Below are 20,221 nucleotides of genomic sequence, written 5' to 3' on the forward strand. Positions count from 1 at the left end.
GGCAATTCGGCCCATCTGGTCTGCACTGACCCTCTGAAAGAGCACCCCGCCTAGTCCTCCTCCCCTGTCCAATCCCTGTAATCTCACCTCGCCTGTACATCTTTGGACTGTGGGAGGAAACCGGAGCACCCAGAGAAAATGCAAAGAATGCCTGAACTTGCTGTAATTGTCACTGGATTTCTGCACATTTTGTTCCTGGGCTTTGGGCCCTGTGTAATTGAGGTGGAAGTGATCTAGTTCTGGTGTTTCGGCACAGACCCCAGTCCTCAGCAGAGGTAACATGTCTGCATGTCACTTTGAGATAAACAATTCTCCCAACCATCCTAAAAGATCAGCTGCTGATTTCCGATCATTTATTCCACCCCTTGTACCCGAGAGGAAATGTCACTATGAATCAGCTTTGTGCTGCTTGCTTACAAGAGCTGTTTTTAAGGTTGAAACTGAAATAGAGTCCATTATATCGAAATGGAAAGGAAAAGGTGGAAGAAGTGAATGTCCTGCGGTTTCCTAAGCCCAAACATTGTAATAGAATCAAGTCAGTGCTGGTCGCCATTGCTGTGGATAATTTTTAATAACTGTCTTGCTCCCTTGTTGGTCCATGGAAACCGTTAAACGCCTCGTACAATATTGATGCACACTGCTGGAAACCCCTTTCCCCGTCTCCCCGAGGGTTGATGGTTAGAATAAGAAGTTATTTGACTGGAGAATATCCTGTCAGTCTAGCTGTGTTCTGGCGGGGATGATTGGAAAGGATTAAGAGCTAAACTCTTCCTCATTCATGAGTTTGATTGCCGGGACCCATATAACTCGGCAGTATGGAGAATCTCGCTGTGGTGGGATTCGAACCGGGAACCCCAGAGCGTTGCCCTTGGTTTGTGGTTGACCAGTTCAGTTACCTCTGCCACAAGGCAGCAGCCTACTTGAGGCCCCTTTGAATGAGGCTTGAGGTGAGCCTGCTGCCCTCCGTTTTGTGGTACTCCAACGGTGGGCGTCCACCATTCTAACCGTACACCTGTTCCAAATTCTTGCTTCCCAAGTTACCTTGTCTGGTTTTATATTTCACCAATTTCTAATCATCTTTGGCTACAATTGTGACTGAGAAATGGTGGTAGCAGTTTCAACACAAATTTATTTAGCACCTGGAATGTGTAACGGAACATCCCAAGGCACCTCACGGGCAATGAACAGCAAGGCGTGACACTGAGGTGGGAGGGGGGAGGCGTGGGAACTCCAGAGGTGTGGGATTGGGAGGTGGAGTTGCTCCAGAGGTGTGGGATTGGGAGGTGGAGTTGCTCCAGAGGTGTGGGATTGGGAGGTGGAGTTGCTCCAGAGGTGTGGGATTGGGAGGTGGAGTTGCTCCAGAGGTGTGGGATTGGGAGGTGGAGTTGCTCCAGAGGTGTGGGATTGGGAGGTGGAGTTGCTCCAGAGGTGTGGGATTGGGGGGTGGAGTTGCTCCAGAGGTGTGGGATTGGGGGGTGGAGTAGCTCCAGAGGTGTGGGATTGGGGGGTGGAGTTGCTCCAGAGGTGTGGGATTGGGAGGTGGAGTTGCTCCAGAGGTGTGGGATTGGGCGGTGGAGTTGCTCCAGAGGTGTGGGATTGGGGGGTGGAGTTGCTCCAGAGGTGTGGGATTGGGAGGTGGAGTTGCTCCAGAGGTGTGGGATTGGGAGGTGGAGTTGCTCCAGAGGTGTGGGATTGGGGGGTGGAGTAGCTCCAGAGGTGTGGGATTGGGGGGTGGAGTAGCTCCAGAGGTGTGGGATTGGGGGGTGGAGTTGCTCCAGAGGTGTGGGATTGGGAGGTGGAGTTGCTCTAGAGGTGTGGGATTGGGCGGTGGAGTTGCTCCAGAGGTGTGGGATTGGGGGGTGGAGTTGCTCCAGAGGTGTGGGATTAGGGGGTGGAGTTGCTCCAGAGGTGTGCGGGATTCAGGCCACAAAAGGTTTGGCCACAAATTTAAAATCTGGATGCTGGAGGTCAGATTTAGAGTTCAGGTACCTTGGGCACTTTCAGGATTGGCAGAGATGGGGAGGGGCAAGGCAATGCAAGACTGCCTGTCAGTGAGACTGGGAGTGTGTGTGGGTCGGTGAGCACAGGGGGTGACAGGGGGAATGGGACTCGGTGAGAGTTCAGACTCGGGCAGTAGAGTCTTGGATGACAGAGGGCAGAATGTGGAAGACCAGCCAGAAGTGTGCTGGAATAATGGAGCCTGGAGGCGAGGATGAGGGCTTTAGTAGCCGATGAGCTGAGATATGGGCAAAGTTGGGTAATGTTATGGAGGTGGACATGGGCGGTCTTGGTGCAAATATAGGGTCAGAAACTCAACTTGGGATCAAACGTGGCACCAAGATTGTGAAGAGAATGGGTTAATCTCGGAAAGAGTGGGATAGGGTGGGTAGCTTGGGAAAGGAGTTTGAAGTGGGGACTGGAAATGGTGGCTTTGGCTGTCGCAATATTTATTTATTTTTTAAAGTATTTTTTAAAAAAAGTTCCAGTGAAGGGGCAGTTTAGCGTGGCCAATCCACCTCCCCTGCACATCTTTCTGGATTGTGGGGGTGAGATCCACGCAGACACGGGGAGTATGTGTAAACTCCACACGTACAGTGACCCCCGGGGCTGGGATCGAACCCGGGTCCTCGGCGTCGTGAGGCAGCAATGCTAACCACCGCGCCGCCCTGACATTCGCAATATTTAATTGTAAGAAATTTCTGCTCATGCAGTGTTGGCTAGCGGGTGTAGAATCTGATAATTTAAAACAACATTGGAGGAGGTGAGAGAGGATGGGACAGGCTGCCAGCACTGTATGTATGAAAACTAAAGCTTTGATAATGCAAGCGTAACCTTTAAAAGGGAATTAACTATACACTTAAAGGAAGAATATTCAGGGCTGCAGTGTATAACGTGCCAAAATCCCACCCGGTTCAGGAGGGGCTGCATGGCCTTCTATACTGTAAGGTCCCATGAATTTATGTTGATGTTTACGTTATTCATATTGTAGTTTTGCTGATGGCACAATAATAAAAATAATTCGGGCAATCTAATTCCAGCTGCGTGCCTGCGGAGGGTAAGTCTAGATACTTGAAGAGTTGTATAAATAGACTGTATTGATGAAGTCTGAGCCAGTGAGAAGCATAGATAACAGGCATCTATATTTGGGTTGAGCAGATGTTTTTCCTCAGTTTAACTAATTGCCTTTTTATCTGGGCTGGTGAGGGGGGAGGGGAAGTTTAATAGAGCAAGAACATGGAATTGTGCGTCAGTACGTCAATGGAAACTTGCACTGGATTGAATAAGTCAGAACATAACATTTAAGTTTGTCTTTGAGCGTAGGGTTTTGACTGAGAGCTTTTAAAAAAGCATTTTCCAATTAAGGGGCAATTTAGCGTGGCCAATCCGCCTACCCTGCACATTTTTGGGTTGTGGGGGTGAGACCCACGCAAACACGGGGAGAATGTGCAAACGCCACACGGACGGTGACCCGGGGACGGGATCGAACCCGGGTCCTCGGCGTCCTGAGGCAGCAGTGCTAACCACTGCGCCACCGTGCCGCCCGACTCCGAGCTTTTGATCACTTTTGTCTTGCTACCTGTTATCCAATGCAACTTAAAAGCCTCTTGATTAGATTTTGCTCTTTCTGTGCAACCTTTCAAATCCCACTAGTTCCCGCTCTGTACTCACTTCTGCCCTTTGTAGAGATTGTCTCAATCTGATTCGTGTGTTGGATTACTGGATTACTAGCCCAGTGACATTACCACGACACCACTGCCTCTCCTATTGCAGATCCCTTAAAGTTGCCTGGAGTTGTCCTGCAAGCACTTCCAAATGACCTTGCTCTGCCGCATCGTTGTACATTGGGACTTGAGGAGTGCAGGAGTCCAGCAAGACTTCACATTGCTAAAGATTCCTTCATTCTTGGTGATGTGGATCTGTACATCCGAGAACTTCATACCAAATAAATTAATTAAGGGCAACTTTGTTAATGTAGGCAACTGCAGCTGTAAGCCTAGCCACCTTGATCAAAAGTGGTTGGTATGTGAAATGGAAATATCACACTGGTGATTGTCATTTTCGGAACTGGTGCGCATTTGTTTAGTGTTCAGGGTAGTGGCAGAGTAAAAGGGAATAGTTACCTCTTTAACTGTCCTGTACCCAATCTGGCAGCATAAAAGGCTGGCGATGGTCCCCCAGAGGCATTCTCTCTCTCTCTCAGGTTTTAAAAGGCAAAATCCTTTCTATTGATTTATTTTGTTAGTGTCATTCAGGGATTGCTTTGTTTCCAGATTATTCATATATAGTATCAATGTCTTATCAATTACGGAGCGACACAGTGGCGCTGTGGTTAGCACTGCTGCCTTGTGGCACCAAGGACCTGGGTTCGATCCCGGCCCCGGGTCACAGTCCATGCGGACTTTCCACATTATCCCCCATGTCTGCATGGGTCTCACCCCCAATACCCAAAGATGTGCAGGGTAGGTGGATTGGCTATGCTAAATTGCCCTTTACTTTAAAAAAAAATCTCATCAATTACGCTGTTAAGGTTTGTTAATGTAAATTACAATAAGGCTAAGAGAGGCAGGCGATTATTTGTCTTTGAGCACTGATGAAATGAAAAATGAAAATCGCTTATTGTCACGAGTAGGCTTCAATAAAGTTACTGTGAGTAACACATAAAGTCGCCACATTCCGGCGCCTGTCCGGGGAGGCTGGTACGGGAATCGAACCGTGCTGCTGGCCTGCTTGGTCTGCTTTTAAAAGCCAACGATTTAGCCGAGTGAGCTAAACCAGCCCCTATGAGCTAAACCAGCCCCTATTGGGGACAGATATGGGGATAGATGGGACGCTGGGATGTGTGGGAGGAGAGTTGCGAAACTCGACAAGTTAATAAACTCTCTCGGTAAAGAAAAGCTCCTCATCTTGGTTTCGGCTTTGTCACCCAGCTTGCATCCTGTTAATATACGGGACAGCAACACCCATTGAATGTCTGTGGCTGTGCGAAAACACTTCTAAAGGGATCGTAACTTAAACAAATCACCGGCGCACTTCAAAAAAATAAAATTAGCGGGTTTGTTGGTTAGTAATGTATTGCCCTGGAAGGCATCATGCAAAGTCTGATTCAGTTATCTCTTGACTTCCACACCGTGAGCAGGAGTGACTGTGTAGCACCCAGGACTAGGGATCCTGACATACTGTTGGTGTTTTGTTAACATTTGAACTTTAAAATGATATTTTCTCTTCCAGCTGTTTTGCAGCATTTTCAGTGAGTGAACTGCCTCTCTTTCTTTCTGGTGGGATGTTAAACAGAGTTTCCGGTGGGATGTTAAACCGGGGTTCGTCAGCCTTCTAGGTTGAAGTGAAAGACCCCAACGCCATATTCCAAAGAATAGCAGGAGAGTTCTCCCTGACATCATGTCCGATATTTGTTCTTCAGTCATCATCACAAATATAGACGACCTGGTCATTATCGAGCTTGTGTTGTGCCAGAATACGTACATGTGGTTTACCAGCCCCCTGAGAGCAGAGTTTGCATCTGTCCTCCGCCTCTGAGAATAACCCACTCATGCACACTGGTCAGGTCCACCTCGGACTGTATCAGATTTAACCTTGCACACGAGGAGGTGAAGTTAACCCTATGAAGAGCCTCCCCCCCCTCCACCCACCCACATCCCGAAGACCAAACCCAGCTCATCTTCCTTTTCCAGTGATGGCTGCTCCATCGCCAACAACTGATCATCTATGCCTGAGATACTTGCCTCAGCTCGTCCAAGGACACGACCCTATCCATAAGCAAGAACACCCATTACCCGGGAGATGAAGGAAGCTCCTTACGTACAAAATTGCATACCTGAAAGTATTTAAATACATTCCTTCTCGGGAGTTGGAACCTCTCGACAATCTCGTCTAGGCCCGCAAACATACCCTCCAGAAATATATCCCTAAATCCCTCCAACCACTTCCTCTCCCATGCCCGAAACATTGAATCTAAAGCAAACAGCACAAACCTACGGTTCATACAAATTGGCAGCGACATCGAGCTTAATTTAAATTGCTGCCTAAATTGATTCCAAATCTTCATAGAGGCTATGACCACCGGACTTGAGGTAAATTTTACCAGAGAGAACGGGAGTGGAGCAGTACACAGGCCCTCAGACTCAATCCTGTAAACAAAGCTTCCTCTATCCGGCCCCATATATAGAGTCCGGATCCTTAAACCAGTTCTGCACCATATCAATGTTTGCCCCCAAGTAATAAAGCAGCTGATTAGGTAGTGCCAAGCCCTCCCGCCCGGATTGTCTATGCCCTTGCCAAAATGCCTTGCGAACCCGAGGGGTTTTACCCACCCAAACAAAAGTAGATATTAACTTCTTGACCCTTCCAAAGAAGCCTTAGAAAGAAAGACTGGGAGACACTGGAACAGAAGCCAAAACCTTAGAGTTGCATGGTGGTTAGCACTGCTGCCTCACGGCGCCGAGGTCCCAGGTTCGATCCTGGCCCCGGATCACTGCCCGTGTGCACATTCTCCCCATGCCTGCGTGGGTCTCACCCCCACAGCCCAAAGATGTGCGGGGTAGGTGGATTGGCCACGCTACATTGCCCCTTAATTGGGGGAAAAAAAACATTTGAGAGAATATTCATCTTCACCGTCTGCACTCTTCCGACCAAAATCAGAGGGAGGGGCATCCCATCTCTTCAAATCAGGCTTCACCCCATTCACCAGACTGGCAAGTTACTAGGTGGGGTGACTGGGTTATGAGGATAGGGTGGAGACGTGGACTTAAGCAGGATGCTCTTTCCAACGCCGGCGCAGACCCGATGGGCCGAATGGCCTCCTTCTGCACTGTAAATTCTATGTTCCTGAGTGGGAGCTTGCTGTGCGCAAATTGGCTGCCATGTTTCTTACACTACAGCAGAGACTGCACTTCAACAATAACACAGCATTTAATTGGCTGTGAAGTGCGATGTGGTAATCTGCGACTGTGAAAGATGCGGTATGTTTCTTTGTGAACAGTAAGTGGACTTGTGGCAGGTCTGACTCCCTCATCAGTGGAGTTTGAGTAGTGTTCTCGTTATTTTGCCTTCAGTGCAGAACCATCATAGCAAAAGCCACCATCTTGTTTATTTACAAGTTAAAGAATATGTAGGGCTGAACTTAAACGCTTAAATGTAGACAATAGATAAAAGCCTTGAGAACCCTTTGGCAGGTTCCCCTAAAGCAGCAAACGTCTCTCAAACAAGTCTTTCTCCTGTCTCCTTGTGATCCGTTTCTCACTTGTTTACAGCACGGAGTACTGCTGACTGGCTCAGTTTGAGAAGTTAGTCTGAGTTCAGTTTTAAATTTCATAGAATCATAGAATCCCGACAGTACAGAAGGAGGCCATTCAGCCCATCGAGTCTGCATTGACCCTTCGAACGAGCACTCCACCCATGTCCATTCACCCATCCACCCAGCCCCCCCCCCATCATATAACCTAAGCTGCACATTCCTGGGCACTTTAGACTGTGGGAGGAAACCGGAGCACCCAGGAAACCCACGCAGACTCGGGGAGAACATGCAAACTCCACACAGTCACCCAAGGCTGGAATTGAACCTGGCTCCCTGCAGCTGAGGGGCAGCAGTGCTCACCACTGTGCCACCGTGCCTCCCTCTTTGCCCCCTTCTTCAATTTATGATATCCTAAGCAATGTTTTGTTACACGGCAGCAAGGCAATTTTGAAATAATTTCTTCCTGAGGAACCTTTGAAGAATAATGTTAGCTCGTTGCTGGTGGCCCCCGTCTCTGAACGCTTTTAGATTCATGAATCCACAATATGAGCAGATCACCTGGACTGACACGCCAGCCCTTGAGGCATGCCATGTTGTCAGAGGTCTCCTATTTCAAATCAGACGTTGAATCAAACTGCACTTTGCTTGTTCGGCTGGATGTGAGAGATGCCACAGGCATCTTTGAAGAAGAGGGGGGAGGTTTTCTGGCCAATGTTCATCTTGCAACCAGCAACACCACAACAGACAAACTCATCACATTCACAGCGTGCAGGACTGTGTGATATGCAAATTTCTATTTGCATCAGCGACCCTTCAAAAGTATTTAATTGGCTCCGAAGCTTTGGGGTGGGGAGGTTTCTCTTGAGACTTAGCAGGTGTGATGTAATGCAAGCCATTCTTTTTGAAGTGAGCGTCGATATGAAAAATGTGTGGCTGGTGTTGAAATAAAGATTCCACCAAACACCCTTTTTCAGGACTCAATGATATGAGGAGGACTCGTTGTTGATCTTCGTCAATTAATTTTACGTTGAATGACGTGGAATTCACAACTTGGAAACAGACCTTTTGGTCCATTCCCGTAGCCCTATCAGCATATCCTTCTGCTTTCTTCCGTATCCAAGCTGATATGTCCCGATGGCACTGTATGTTGTCTTCCGTCTTCCCTATATGGGGCTGGATTAGCACAGTGGGCTAAATAGTTGGCTTATAATGCAGAACAATGCCAGCAGAAGGGGCTTAATTCCCGTATCGACCTCCCCGAATAGGCGGCGGAATGTGGCGACTATGGGCTTTTCGTAGTAACTTCATTGAAGCCTACTTGTGACAATAAGCGATTATTATTATTATGATGATGATTATTATTATGAAGGCTCGGCGGTTCACGTTAATGTAAAGGTGTTGAATAGTGTCAATGGGGCTAGTCCGCCGTCAATTCTAGCCCCATTGACCCGGGGGTCGCAACACAAGTTAAATTAAAGTTACTCAAATATCCCATGTCTCTAGTTTCATCCTGATTAAGTACAGCCACCAGTACAACTAAAAACACCCCCCCAAGCTCCTTTCGCCAGTTTAGGTCTGCAGTTGGATGTTTCTTTTCCCTTTGGCTTTTGCTGGTCTTCACTATAGGTGCACAGAGGCAGGCAGCCAGCAGCCGAGAGAGGGAGGAAACACAAGTTTCTTACTGCGGGGGTCCAGTGTCTTCTGCTGGGTTCACCCTGAAAAAGTCCACCTGGCAGGAACCAATCGCAGTCTGTTGCCAGGCAGAACACTGTCCCTGGCCAACCCATTGAACCGAATCCCTCCAAACTGCTGCTTGCCGGAAAGTCTGATATTTCCTTTCCCAAATACAAAACTCAGGGACAGTGTGTCCCATTTGAATTCTGTACTTCTTCCGCTCAACTTAAAGGTACATCTCAATTTGCGACCCCGGACCAAAAAAAGCAATAAAAATAAAATGAAAGAAATGGGAACAAAATGAAGGACTCTTACCAATAGAAGGAAGAGGCAAGTTGGGACCAGTTTTTACCCCAGTTTACCTCCCAGGTGGCACATCTGAAACCCGAGATGGACGCCATTTGGGGATGGGGGGGGGGAGGCGATGGGAAGGAATCACAAAGTTGACCACGTGCTCTCCAGATTTACATTGGCCTCCGACCTTGAGGGAAGTCAACATATTTTTGCCGTTTCCCTTTTGTTTTGCTCTTAAAAAATCTCCCTGTTGTCTGACATTTTGAAACAAAATTTTGAATAAAAGTATTAGGTCTGCAAACTCCCAATTCATTTGGTGTGCAAATGGGAAAGTGTTTCACTCAAGTTTAAAATTACGATAAACTGAGGCCAGCATGTTGTGGTTTTGAATTATTTTGGTCATCTATTTATCTCTCATTGCAGCTCATTTTATTTGCGTCCAGTTTGCGGATCCAGTGTCGATCATTTTGTTGATTATGGGCTTATGTAAGGATTTATGTTGGTCCTGCAGTCGCTCTCGCTCTCTCATTGTCTCGCTCTCTCACGCTCTCTCTCTCGTGCTCCCTCTCGCGCGCTCTCTCTCTCTTTCTCACGCACTCTCGCGTTCTCTCTCTCGCACGCTTTCTCACGCGCTTCCGTGCTCTCTTTCGCATGCTCTCTCTCACTCTCTCTTGTGCTCTCGAGATCCCTTTCTCACTCTCTCTCGCGCGGTCTCTCTCGCGCTCTCTCTCTTGCTCTCTCTCTGTCGCGCGCTCTCTCTTGCGCTCTCTCTCTCTCGCGCGCTCTCGCTCTCTCTCTCGAGCTCTCGCTCTCTCTCTCAAGCTCTCTCTCTCGCGCTCTCTCTCACCCTCTCTTGTGCTCTCGTGCTCTCTTTCTCGCTCTCTCTCTCTCGCGCTCTCTCTCTCGCGCTCTCTCTCTCGCGCTCTCTCTCTCGCGCTCTTTCTCGTCCTCTCTCTCGTCCTCTCTCTCGTCCTCTCTCGCGCAAGCTCTCCTCTTTCTCTCCCACTAATGCGCACAATGCCCAATTTGCTTTTAAATTGGATGAAAGATGATGTTGAAATAGCTCATGATAAGGTTGAATGATTTTGGTGTTTTTAGTTGTCAAGTGCAGAATGTTATCGTCATGACTGCAAGTCTGAGGTAACCATACTCAAATTATCCAGTTCTCTAGTCAAACTTCCTCTTGAATGCGATGTCTAGTTCGGGTCAGCGATGTCTAGTTCGGGTCAGCGATGTCTAGTTCGGGTTCAGTTGAGATGTAAATGCTAGAAGTGGTCACAGAAAAGAGGCATCAAGTTGGCCATGGTTGAATTATGGGTAAAGGGGAGGGGGGTATTTGGACTCGAAAGAAAGAGGGCAATGTAACAACATGCAAGGTAATGCCAACATTCTGGACTGAATGAATATGGATTGTCGTTAACACCGTTCACCCGACGGGCAAACTCTTATGGGTTAAATGGAGGGTTGAAATCAGGAAGTTCTTTGCAAGCTGACCGACACGTGGGAGGGCTCTCTGGGTAACTCACTGGAGTCAATAAAGCTGTAAGAGTATTGAAGAAATAGATGCAGCATTGAAGGACTGATTAGTCTTCGAGTAGAGAGAAATTGTGGGTTCCCTGTCCCATCCACTCACCATCTTAGGAATTGTGTACACGGTCAGTCGGAATCTGTGACCCTCCCAAGTTACTGATTCGCGTCTCTCTCGCACGACTGCAGGGTTACAGGAATCGCGCTGTCTCTCTGATCTGCCTTGTGGTTTACACACCAGCTTAAACGCTTTCTACTTCAAACCTCGATTTAAAAACAAAATTGAATTGTTAAAACATTGTCGCACTTGAGAGCTGCCTTTGCCGTTTCCGACTTGACAGAAGCTGTGGGGGCGGGGGGGGGGGGGGGGGGGGGGGGGGGGGGGGGGGAGGAGGAGGAGTCGTGTCGGATCTGTGACCACTTCTGCAAAAAGTGAAGGTTAAAATGGAGAACTTTCTCAAAGCAGCGGGGGATTACTATACGCGCTCGCAGTCCTAGCCGCCAGCACTAACCATGTCTGTCCTTTCCCTCCGGCAGTGCTGCAGCTAAAGCTCCAGCAGCGACGGACCCGGGAGGAGCTGGCAAGCCAGGGAATCATGCCACGTAAGTAACAGTCATAACTGGAGGTTGCTTGGCGCTTTCTGTTTAAATGAAGGTGGCGATACCATTTTGAAAGTAGTTTGTGTGCTGTGCATGTTTTTAAAAATGATCGCATCTGACCGCCCCCCCCCAACCTCTCATCCTTTTCTGGCTTTTAAGCATTTACTAGCACACCACAAGTGAACTATTCTGAATGAAATCGTCTTGCTCCTTTTTTGTGCCACAAAGTCACGCTTTGACTTCCTGAGATTATATCAAAGGTGGTAGGGGGGCACCGTTGTTGCCAGGTTAGAAACTGCCTAGAACTGGCAAGAATCTGCGTGCAAAAAGGCCCTTGTGGCATTTTACACCCCAATGTTGGAACCGCCTCCCCTCTGCAAGGGAGGAAGAAACTCTCGGGGCGCACGATGAATGCATGTTTGACTCAGATGGTTCTTCCTCCTTTGGTTTACCTGGTTAGAGAGGAGGTTTCCTGAGTTGGACAAATACGAACCGGCTTAATGGCCTCTCCTCGTCCTGTGTAAGTAAAACAGCAACAAATACGAGAAGGGGCAAGGATGTCTCTGGCAGTTTCTGGACGTGTGGTGTTAATGGCCTTGCTTCCCAGGCACTTCAAGATGAGGTACGACTGCCTGGTGGAATCTTTCTCGTTGGACTTCCTGCAGAGAATCATCCACCAGTGCTCAGAACAAGTAAGCTGCACAGTTTTAACTAGTTCCTAAACCTCTGGGGATTGTATCCCTATTTGCACCACATTGGCTCCTGCTTTAGCTGTACCTCGAATTGGAAATCCTCATCCTTGTTTAGGCCTCCCATGGTCTTGTTTGTCCCTGTCTCAGTCACCTCTGCCAGCCTCTCAGATCCTGGCGGCCGTGCCTTCAACTGCCGAGGCGTCATGAAGACTTTCACCCTAAACTTCTGTCTTCACTTCGCGGTGCATGTTTAAAACCCACCTGTTTGTCCAGGCTTTTGGTCTTCTGCCCTTGTATCTCTCCGTGGTTCAGTTCTTTATGACGTTCCTGTCAAGAGCTTTGAGCCACTTCTATTACATTTCAGATTCTGTATAGTTACACATTGTTGTTACACACCAGCAGTGCTTCTGTGCACATTAGACACTCCGCTGTGTCTTTTGCAACACTAATATGTCCTAAAATTATTTGCAGCCAATTAAGTGCTTTTGGACTCTTAATTACTGCTGTGAATCATAGAATTCCTACATAGAACAGTACAGCACAGAACAGGCCCTTCGACCCTCGATGTTGTGCCGAGTAATGATCACCCTACTCAACCCCACGTATCCACCCTATACCCGTAACCCAACAACCCCCATTAATTTGGGTGTCGCTGGCAAGGCCAGTATTTATTGCCCATATCTAATTGCCCTTCAGGAGGTGGTGGTGAGCTGCCTTCTTGAACCGCTGCAGCCCCTGTGGTGTAGGTACACCCACAGTGCTGTCAGGCAGGGAATCCCAGGATTGTGACCCAGAGACAATGAAGGAGCAGCCCATATATTTCCAAGTCAGAATGGTGAGTGGCTTTGAGGGGAACCTCCAGGCGGTGGGGTTCCCAGGTATCTGCTGCCTTTGCCCCTCTAGATGGCGGAGGTCGTGAGTTTGGAAGGTGCTGTCTAAGGAACCTTGGTACATTCCTGTACCAGCTTCTAGGTGGTATTATTAGGCTGCCACTGTGCATCTGTGGTGGAGGGTGTGAATGTTTGTGGCAGGGGGAGCAATCAAAGGGGGCTGCTTTGTCCTGGATGGTGTCAAGCTTGAATATCGTTGGACGTTGTAGTGCAGATAACAGGAGTTAGCTGATTTGTGTGCTGCAGTGATTCTGAATGTTATTCTTTATAACACAGCATTGTATATCTGCAAGGAAAGATTTAACAGGCTTTTTGGGACCTTTTCCTTCGAATTCAAAAGCCTGGCGGTGACCTGCAAGAGTTCTTTGAAACATTCTGAAGGGGTTTGATGGAGCCGATGCAGCGAAAATGTTTTTGTTTGTGGGGAAGTCCGAAACTAGGGGACATAAATATTACATAGTCGCTAAATTCATTCAAAAACTCAGGAGAGAAACTGTTACCCAGGGAATTTTTCGAATGTGGAACTTGCCAACACTGAGTGAGTATCCGAGGGAGAAAGGAATGAGAGGATAGCCTGATTTGGGAGAAAGAACAAACACTGTACAGCACAGGAACAGGCCCTTCAGCCCTCCAAGCCCGTGCCGACCATGCTGCCCACCTAACCTACAGCCTTCTACACTTCCGGGGTCCGTATCCCTCTATTCCCATCCTATTCATGTATTTGTCAAGACGTCCCTTAAATGTCACTATTGTCCCTGCTTCCACCACCTCCTCCGGCAGCGGGTTCCAGGCACCCACTACCCACTGTGTAAAAAAAAACTTCCCTCGCACATCTCCTCTAAACTTTGCCCCTCGCACCTTAAACCTATGCCCCATGTAATTGACCCCTCTACTCTGGGAAAAAGCTTTGGGCTGTTTGGAGCCCAAGTGCCAGTGCAGATCTGATGGCCTGAATGGCCTGATTCTGTGCTGTACTATGTTTCCCCACATGCTGCACTTAAAGGAGAACAAGGCAAAGTATTGGCAGAGTTACTTTGAATGGAATCTATGACACACCCCCTGCCGTGCCTCCCCCTCTCTCAATATTCTTACAGCCTTCAGAAGATTAGCAATATAGTTGAGTGGAACAAAACCATTGTGCACTTTTCGGCAAAAGCACGTTGAATTATGCTGTTTATTATGCTGTCAGTATATTTTATTCGGCCTTGTGGATGTAAGCCTTGAGGTTTGGTTTCTGAAAGCTGGAAATGCGTTTTGAAGCTGGGAGCGGAGTTTCCTTCGTCACATTGGGACTGTTAGCTCTCGCCTTTGAGCCAGTAATCAGGGCCTCAATCCCTGCCTGTGGAGGGTGGTGTAGTGGTAATGCCACTGGGCTAGTAACCTAGAGGCCCAGGCAAATGTCTGAGGGCACGGGTTCAAATCCCACCACAGCAGCTGGTGGAATTTGAAATCAATTAAGAAAATCTGTCACTGATGGTCACCATGATGCCATCACAACTGTCCATTGATTGTCATAAAACCTATCAGGTTCACTAATGTCCTTTCGGGAAGGAAATCTGCCACCTTTACCTGGTCTGGCCGACATGTTACTGCAGACCCACAGCAATGTGATTAACTCTTAACTGCCCCTCTGGAATGGCCGAGTGAGACACTCAGTTGAAGGGCAATTGAGGATGGGCAACGAATGCCAGCCCAGCCAGCGACGCCCACATCCCCTGAATGAATAAACAAAAGTTAACACTCTCACTCTGCTACATTGTGAAAAGTCCAATCTGTCTCCTTCAGTGGGCGGAGAAGGATGTTGGTCCTGTTCGCTTTCGCCTTCGAGTCTGTAATGATACTTTTCAATGAATGGAAGGGTGATCTGGCAGAATATTCTCCTTTAATCAGCAGCATTAAAAACAGATGAACACCTTGCTTTAATAATCTTCTGTCACAAATAGGCTGCAATGAAGTTACTGTGAAAAGTCCCAAGTCGCAGCATTCCGGCGCCTTTTCTGGTACACAGAGGGAGAATTCAGAATGTCCAATATAAAACGGCCACCTTTGTGACTTTATTTTAATTTAGAGTACCCAATTATTTTTTCCAATTAAGGGGTAATTTAGCATGGCCAATCTACCTATACTGCACATCTTTGGGTTGTGGGGGTGAAACCCTCGTAGACACGGGGAGAATGTGCCAACTTCACACGGATAGTGACCCAGGGCCAGGATTCGAACCCGGGACCTCAACGCCATAGGCAGCAATGCTAACCACTGCACCATCGTGCTGCCCGTGACTCTTTTTAAAAATAAATTTAGAGTAATCAATTCATTTTTTCCAATTAAGGGGCAATTTAGCGTGGCCGATCCACAAAGCCTGCACATAGAACAATACAGCACAGTACAGGCCTTCAGCCCACGATGTGCCGACCATTTATCCTAATCTAAGATCAACCTAATCTACATCCCTTCAATTTACTGCTGTCCATGTGCCTGTCTAAGAGTCGCTTAAATGTCCCTAATGACTCTGACTCCACCACCTCTGCTGGCAGTGCATTCCACACACCCACCACTCTCTGTGTAAAGAACCGACTCTGACATCTCCCCTATACCTTCCTCCAATCACCTTAAAATGATGTCTCCTCGTGACAGCTATTTCCACCCTGGGGAAAAGTCCCTGGCTATCCACTCTATCCAGCCTCTCATCACCTTGTACATCTCTATCAAGTTACCTCTCTGCCTTCTTCGCTCCAGTGAGAAAAGCCCTAGCTCCCTCAACCTTTCTTCATAAGACATGCCCTCCAGTCCAGGCAGCATCCTGGTAAATCTCCTCTGTACCCTCTCCAAAGCATCCACATCCTTCCTATAATGAGGCAACCATAACTGGACACAATATTCCAAGTGTGGTCGAATTAGAGTTTTATAAAGCTGCAGCAAAACCTCGCGGCTCTTAAACTCAATCCCCCTGTTAATGAAAGCCAACACACCATACGCCTTCTTAACAACCCTATTAACCTGGGTGGCAACTTTGAGGGATCTATATACGTGGACCACACGATCACTCTGTTCCTCCACACTTCCAAGAATCCTGCCTTTAACCCTGTATTCAGCATTCAAATTCGACCTTCCAAAATGAATCACTTCACATTTATCAAGGTTGAACTCCATCTGCCACTTCTCAGCCCAGCTCTGCATCCTGTCAATGTCCTGTTGTAACCTGCAACAACCCTCAACACTATCTACAACTCCACCAACCTTCATGTCCTCGGCAAACTTACTAACCCACCCTTCCACTTCCTCATCCAAGTCATTTATAAAAACCACAAAGAGCAGAGGTTCCAGAACAGATCCTTGCGGGACACCACTGGTCACCGACCTCCAGGCGGAATACTTTCCATCCACTACCACTCACTGTCTTCTTTCAGCCAGACAATTCTGTCTACAGACAGCCAAATTTCCCTGTATCCCATGCCCCCTAACTTTCTGAATGAGCCTACCATGGGGAACCTTATCAAATGCCTTACTGAAATCCATATACGCTACATCCACTGCGCGACCTTCATCAATGTGTCTCGTCACAGCCACAAAGAATTCAATGAGGCTTGTGAGGCATGACCTGCCCCTCACAAAGCCATGCTGACTATCTTTAATCAAACTGTTTTTCTAAATAATCATAAAACCTATCTCTCAGAATCCTTTCCAATATTTTGCTCACCACAGACGTAAGACTGATGGGTCTGTGATTCCCAGGGATTTCCCTATTCCCATTCTTGAAATGAAAATGAAAATCGCTTATTGTCACGAGTAGGCTTCAATGAAGTTACTGTGAAAAGCCCCTAGTCGCCACATTCCGGCGCCTGTCCGGGGAGGCTGGTACGGGAATCGAACCGTGCTGCTGGCCTGCTTGGTCTGCTTTAAAAGCCAGCGATTTAGCCCAGTGAGCTAAACCAACCCCTTGAACAGGGGAACAACATTCGCCTCCCTCCAATCATCTGGTACTACTCCAGTGGAGAGTGAGGATGCAAAGATCATCGCCAACAGCGCAGCAATCTCCTCCCTCGCTTCCCGTAATAACCTTGGGTATATCCCGTCATGCCAAGGGGACTTATTTATGCTAATGCTTTTCAAAATTTCTTAATATCAACATCTTCGGTTGTGGGGGCGAAACCCACACAAACATGGGGAGAGTGTCCGTGTGGAGTTTGCACAGTGACCCAGAGCCGGGATAGAACCTGAGACCTCGGCGCCGTGAGGCAGCAGAGCTAACCCACTGCACCATCGTGCTGCCCTACCTTTGTGACTCTGATTGCAATTCAAAGCATGTCGCCTTCTGTGAAGTGCAGTGGGACATTTTTGAGATTGTGTATAAGATCCCTCACTTGCTTTGAAAGCTGCAATGCATCCCCCTCAAATAATCTAGATGGGCACCGAGCCAACTGCAGCTGTGGGTACCCAGGCAGTGCGCGTTGGCAGATACTTCCCAAAGCTGCATCCGTGTTGGTGACAGGGTGAAGGAAAGTGAGAGGTGGGGAAGTTCGGATGAAACATTTCCACAGTGACGTGTAGTGACCGAAGGCAGCAACACCCAAACAGCAGGCTCTCAACCTCTCACAAGCAAGCACTCGAACCTCTCGTTTCCTTCACCGATAGCTCACTTAATAATAATAATTTTTATTAGTGTCACAAGTACAGTAACACTTCAATGAAATTACTGTGAAAATCCCCTAGTTGCCACATTCCGGCGCCTGTTCGGGTTACACAGAGGGAGAATTCTGAATGTCCAGATTACCTAACGGCATGTCTTTCGGGACTTGTGGGAGGAAACCGGAGCACCCGGAGGAAACCCAGGCAGACACGGGGAGAACGTTCAGACTCCACACCGACATCCAAGGTTAGAATCGGACCCGGATCCCTGGCGTGGTGAGGCAGCAGTGCTAGGCATTGTGCCACCATGTGATTCCATGCTCTGTGGCCATCACTGGCAAGGCCAGCTCTAGTTGCTCATCCCGAATTATACTTGAACTGAGTGGCACGCTAAGCCATTTCAGGGGGCAGCTTTTTTAAAAAAAAGTATGTTTATTAAATTTTATATTTTAACAAATGACGCAACAACAACAAAAAATCGCAGTGAGTAAGGAAAAAACCCCAGCTCAGCATACATCAGTACAGAGCGGGAGAGGAGAATAATATTATAAACGGCTCGATACAGTCATTAGACAGGGCTAGATAGCTCTTCAGCCACACACGAGACTAAGGGAGAGTCAGGATGAGGCCATGAAATCCTGGGGAAATGGTGTTCAGAGGGCAGCTTTAAGTGTCAACCATATTGCTGTGGATCTAGGGTCACGCGTGGACCAGACCAGGTAAGTACGGCTAAAGAACATTAGTGAACCAGGTGGGTTCATTTTACACACACGGTGGGATAGAAAGCCAGAGCCTTAGCTTGGGTCTCCGGATTACTAGTCCAGTGACACGACCCCCCACAGCAATGTGTTCCTGCTCCCTCACCCCCTTCCCCCACCATTGTATTCAAAACTTTAAACAAAAAAAAAGAGCAACTGAATTTGCTGAACAGCTACAGATTGTGAAGTGTGCAGCATGGTTGCATAGTGGTTAGCACTGTTGCCTCACAATGCTAGGGACCCGGGTTCCATTCCGGCCTTGGGCGACTGTGTGGAGTTCGCACATTCTCCCTGTGTCTGTGTGAGTTTCTTCCGGGTGCTCCGGTTTCCTCCCATAGTCCAAAGCTGTGCAGGGGATGGGGTGGGCGAGCGGGTCTCAGTAGGGTGCTCTTTCAGAGAGTCTGTACAGTCCCTTTGGGCTGAATAACGGCCTCGTTCACTGTCGGAATAATCCGGTTCCATCAATGACGATTTTGTTGTTTCTGTTTATTAACTGATTTCAGCCGGGTTTATGAAGCTGGAGCAGTAAATACTCCTGGAAACGAAAGGTAGATTCAGCAAATATTCCTCCCCTTGGTCACTGTCCAGCGGAGTGCAGCATCTGGTCAGCTGGCTCACAATCTGGGGTTGACTGTGCCTGGAGAAGTGAGCATTGCAGTGAAGGGTGCTGGGTATAGATGCTTCAGGAGGGATAGAGAGGGAGGTAGAAGGGGTGGAGAAGTGAGTATTGCAGTGGAGGGCGCTGGATGTCTGTGAGGGAGTCCCTTATCTTCAGGAAAGAATGAGTATGTTTCAGATAAAGCTGCGAGCATCTTGTACGTTTGTAAAATGGTGGGATCATTTTCTGTGATGCAGGAGAAGGCTGAACCTGTGGTTCAAGTAAATTATCTTCTGAAAGCATTGTAGCGACGGCTATGGCATTGATGATGAGTCAAGTATGCTAATTGCTCAGTCCCAAGACCGTAAGAAACTACAGAAAGTCGTGAACACAGCCCGGTCCATCACACGAACCTGCCTCCCGTCCATTGGCTCTGTCTACACCTCCCGCTGCCTGGGGAAAGCAGGCAGCATAATCAAAGGCCCCCTCCCACCCGGTATTCTCTCTTCCAACATCTACCCTTGGGCAGGAGAGACAAAAGTCTGAGAACATGTACTAACAGATTCAAACAGCTTCTTCCCCGCTGTCAGCAAACTCCTGAATGACCCTCTTATGGACTGAACTAATCTCTCCACACATCTTCTCTAGTGAGTAGTACTACACTCCGTAAGCTTCACCCAATGCCAGTGTCTATGTATTTACAATGCCAGTGTCTATGTATTTACATTGTGTATTTTATGTTTGCCCTATAATGTACTTTCTCTTTATGTATGGACGATCTGCCTGGACTGTACGCAGAACAATACTTTCCACTGTACCTTGGTACACGTGACAATAAAGCAATCCAAACCAAAACCCCGAAATGATGAGTTGAGGTGCGAGTTATGAAATCCCATGAGACGCAAAACAATCTCAGGAATGAGCAATTTTCCCTGTCTTTTGCACAGAATGTGTGTGAACGAGAACGCTGACTCTTTAGGCTGTACCAGGATTATCGGGTAGAATTTCCAGCGGGTTTACTGCCCTCCCCATAAGATCCCCAGAGGGTGTCTGGAGAGAGGACCGATGACAAAGTGCAAAGATTATCTCAACAATCTCAGACACCAGTTGACTTTTTTCCTTTCGGCGTGTGTGTGTGTTTGTGTGGATGTTTTTGTGTGTGTGTGTTTTTGTTTTTGTGTGTGTGTTTTTGTTTTTGTGTGTGTGTTTTTGTTTTTGTGTGTGTGTGTTTTTGTGTGTGTGTGTTTTTGTGTGTGTGTTTTTGTGTGTGTGTGTTTTTGTGTGTGTTTGTGTGGATGTTTTTTTGTGTT

The 20,221-nt window shown here is 47.8% G+C and overlaps 1 protein-coding gene across 1 annotated transcript in view; it reads left to right on the top strand.

The window, feature by feature from the left end:
- The window catches only part of LOC119956268 (myocardin-related transcription factor A-like), a 174,533-nt gene that overhangs the window by 36,550 nt on the left and 117,762 nt on the right, over window positions 1-20,221 (top strand). Inside the window, exon 3 of the mRNA XM_038783333.1 lies at window positions 11,285-11,350. Coding sequence (XP_038639261.1) covers window positions 11,285-11,350 — 66 coding nt within the window. The remainder of the gene's footprint in view (window positions 1-11,284; window positions 11,351-20,221) is intronic.

This window comes from Scyliorhinus canicula, chromosome 23 (assembly GCF_902713615.1).
Source record: "Scyliorhinus canicula chromosome 23, sScyCan1.1, whole genome shotgun sequence".
NCBI classification, from domain to species: Eukaryota; Metazoa; Chordata; class Chondrichthyes; order Carcharhiniformes; family Scyliorhinidae; genus Scyliorhinus; species Scyliorhinus canicula.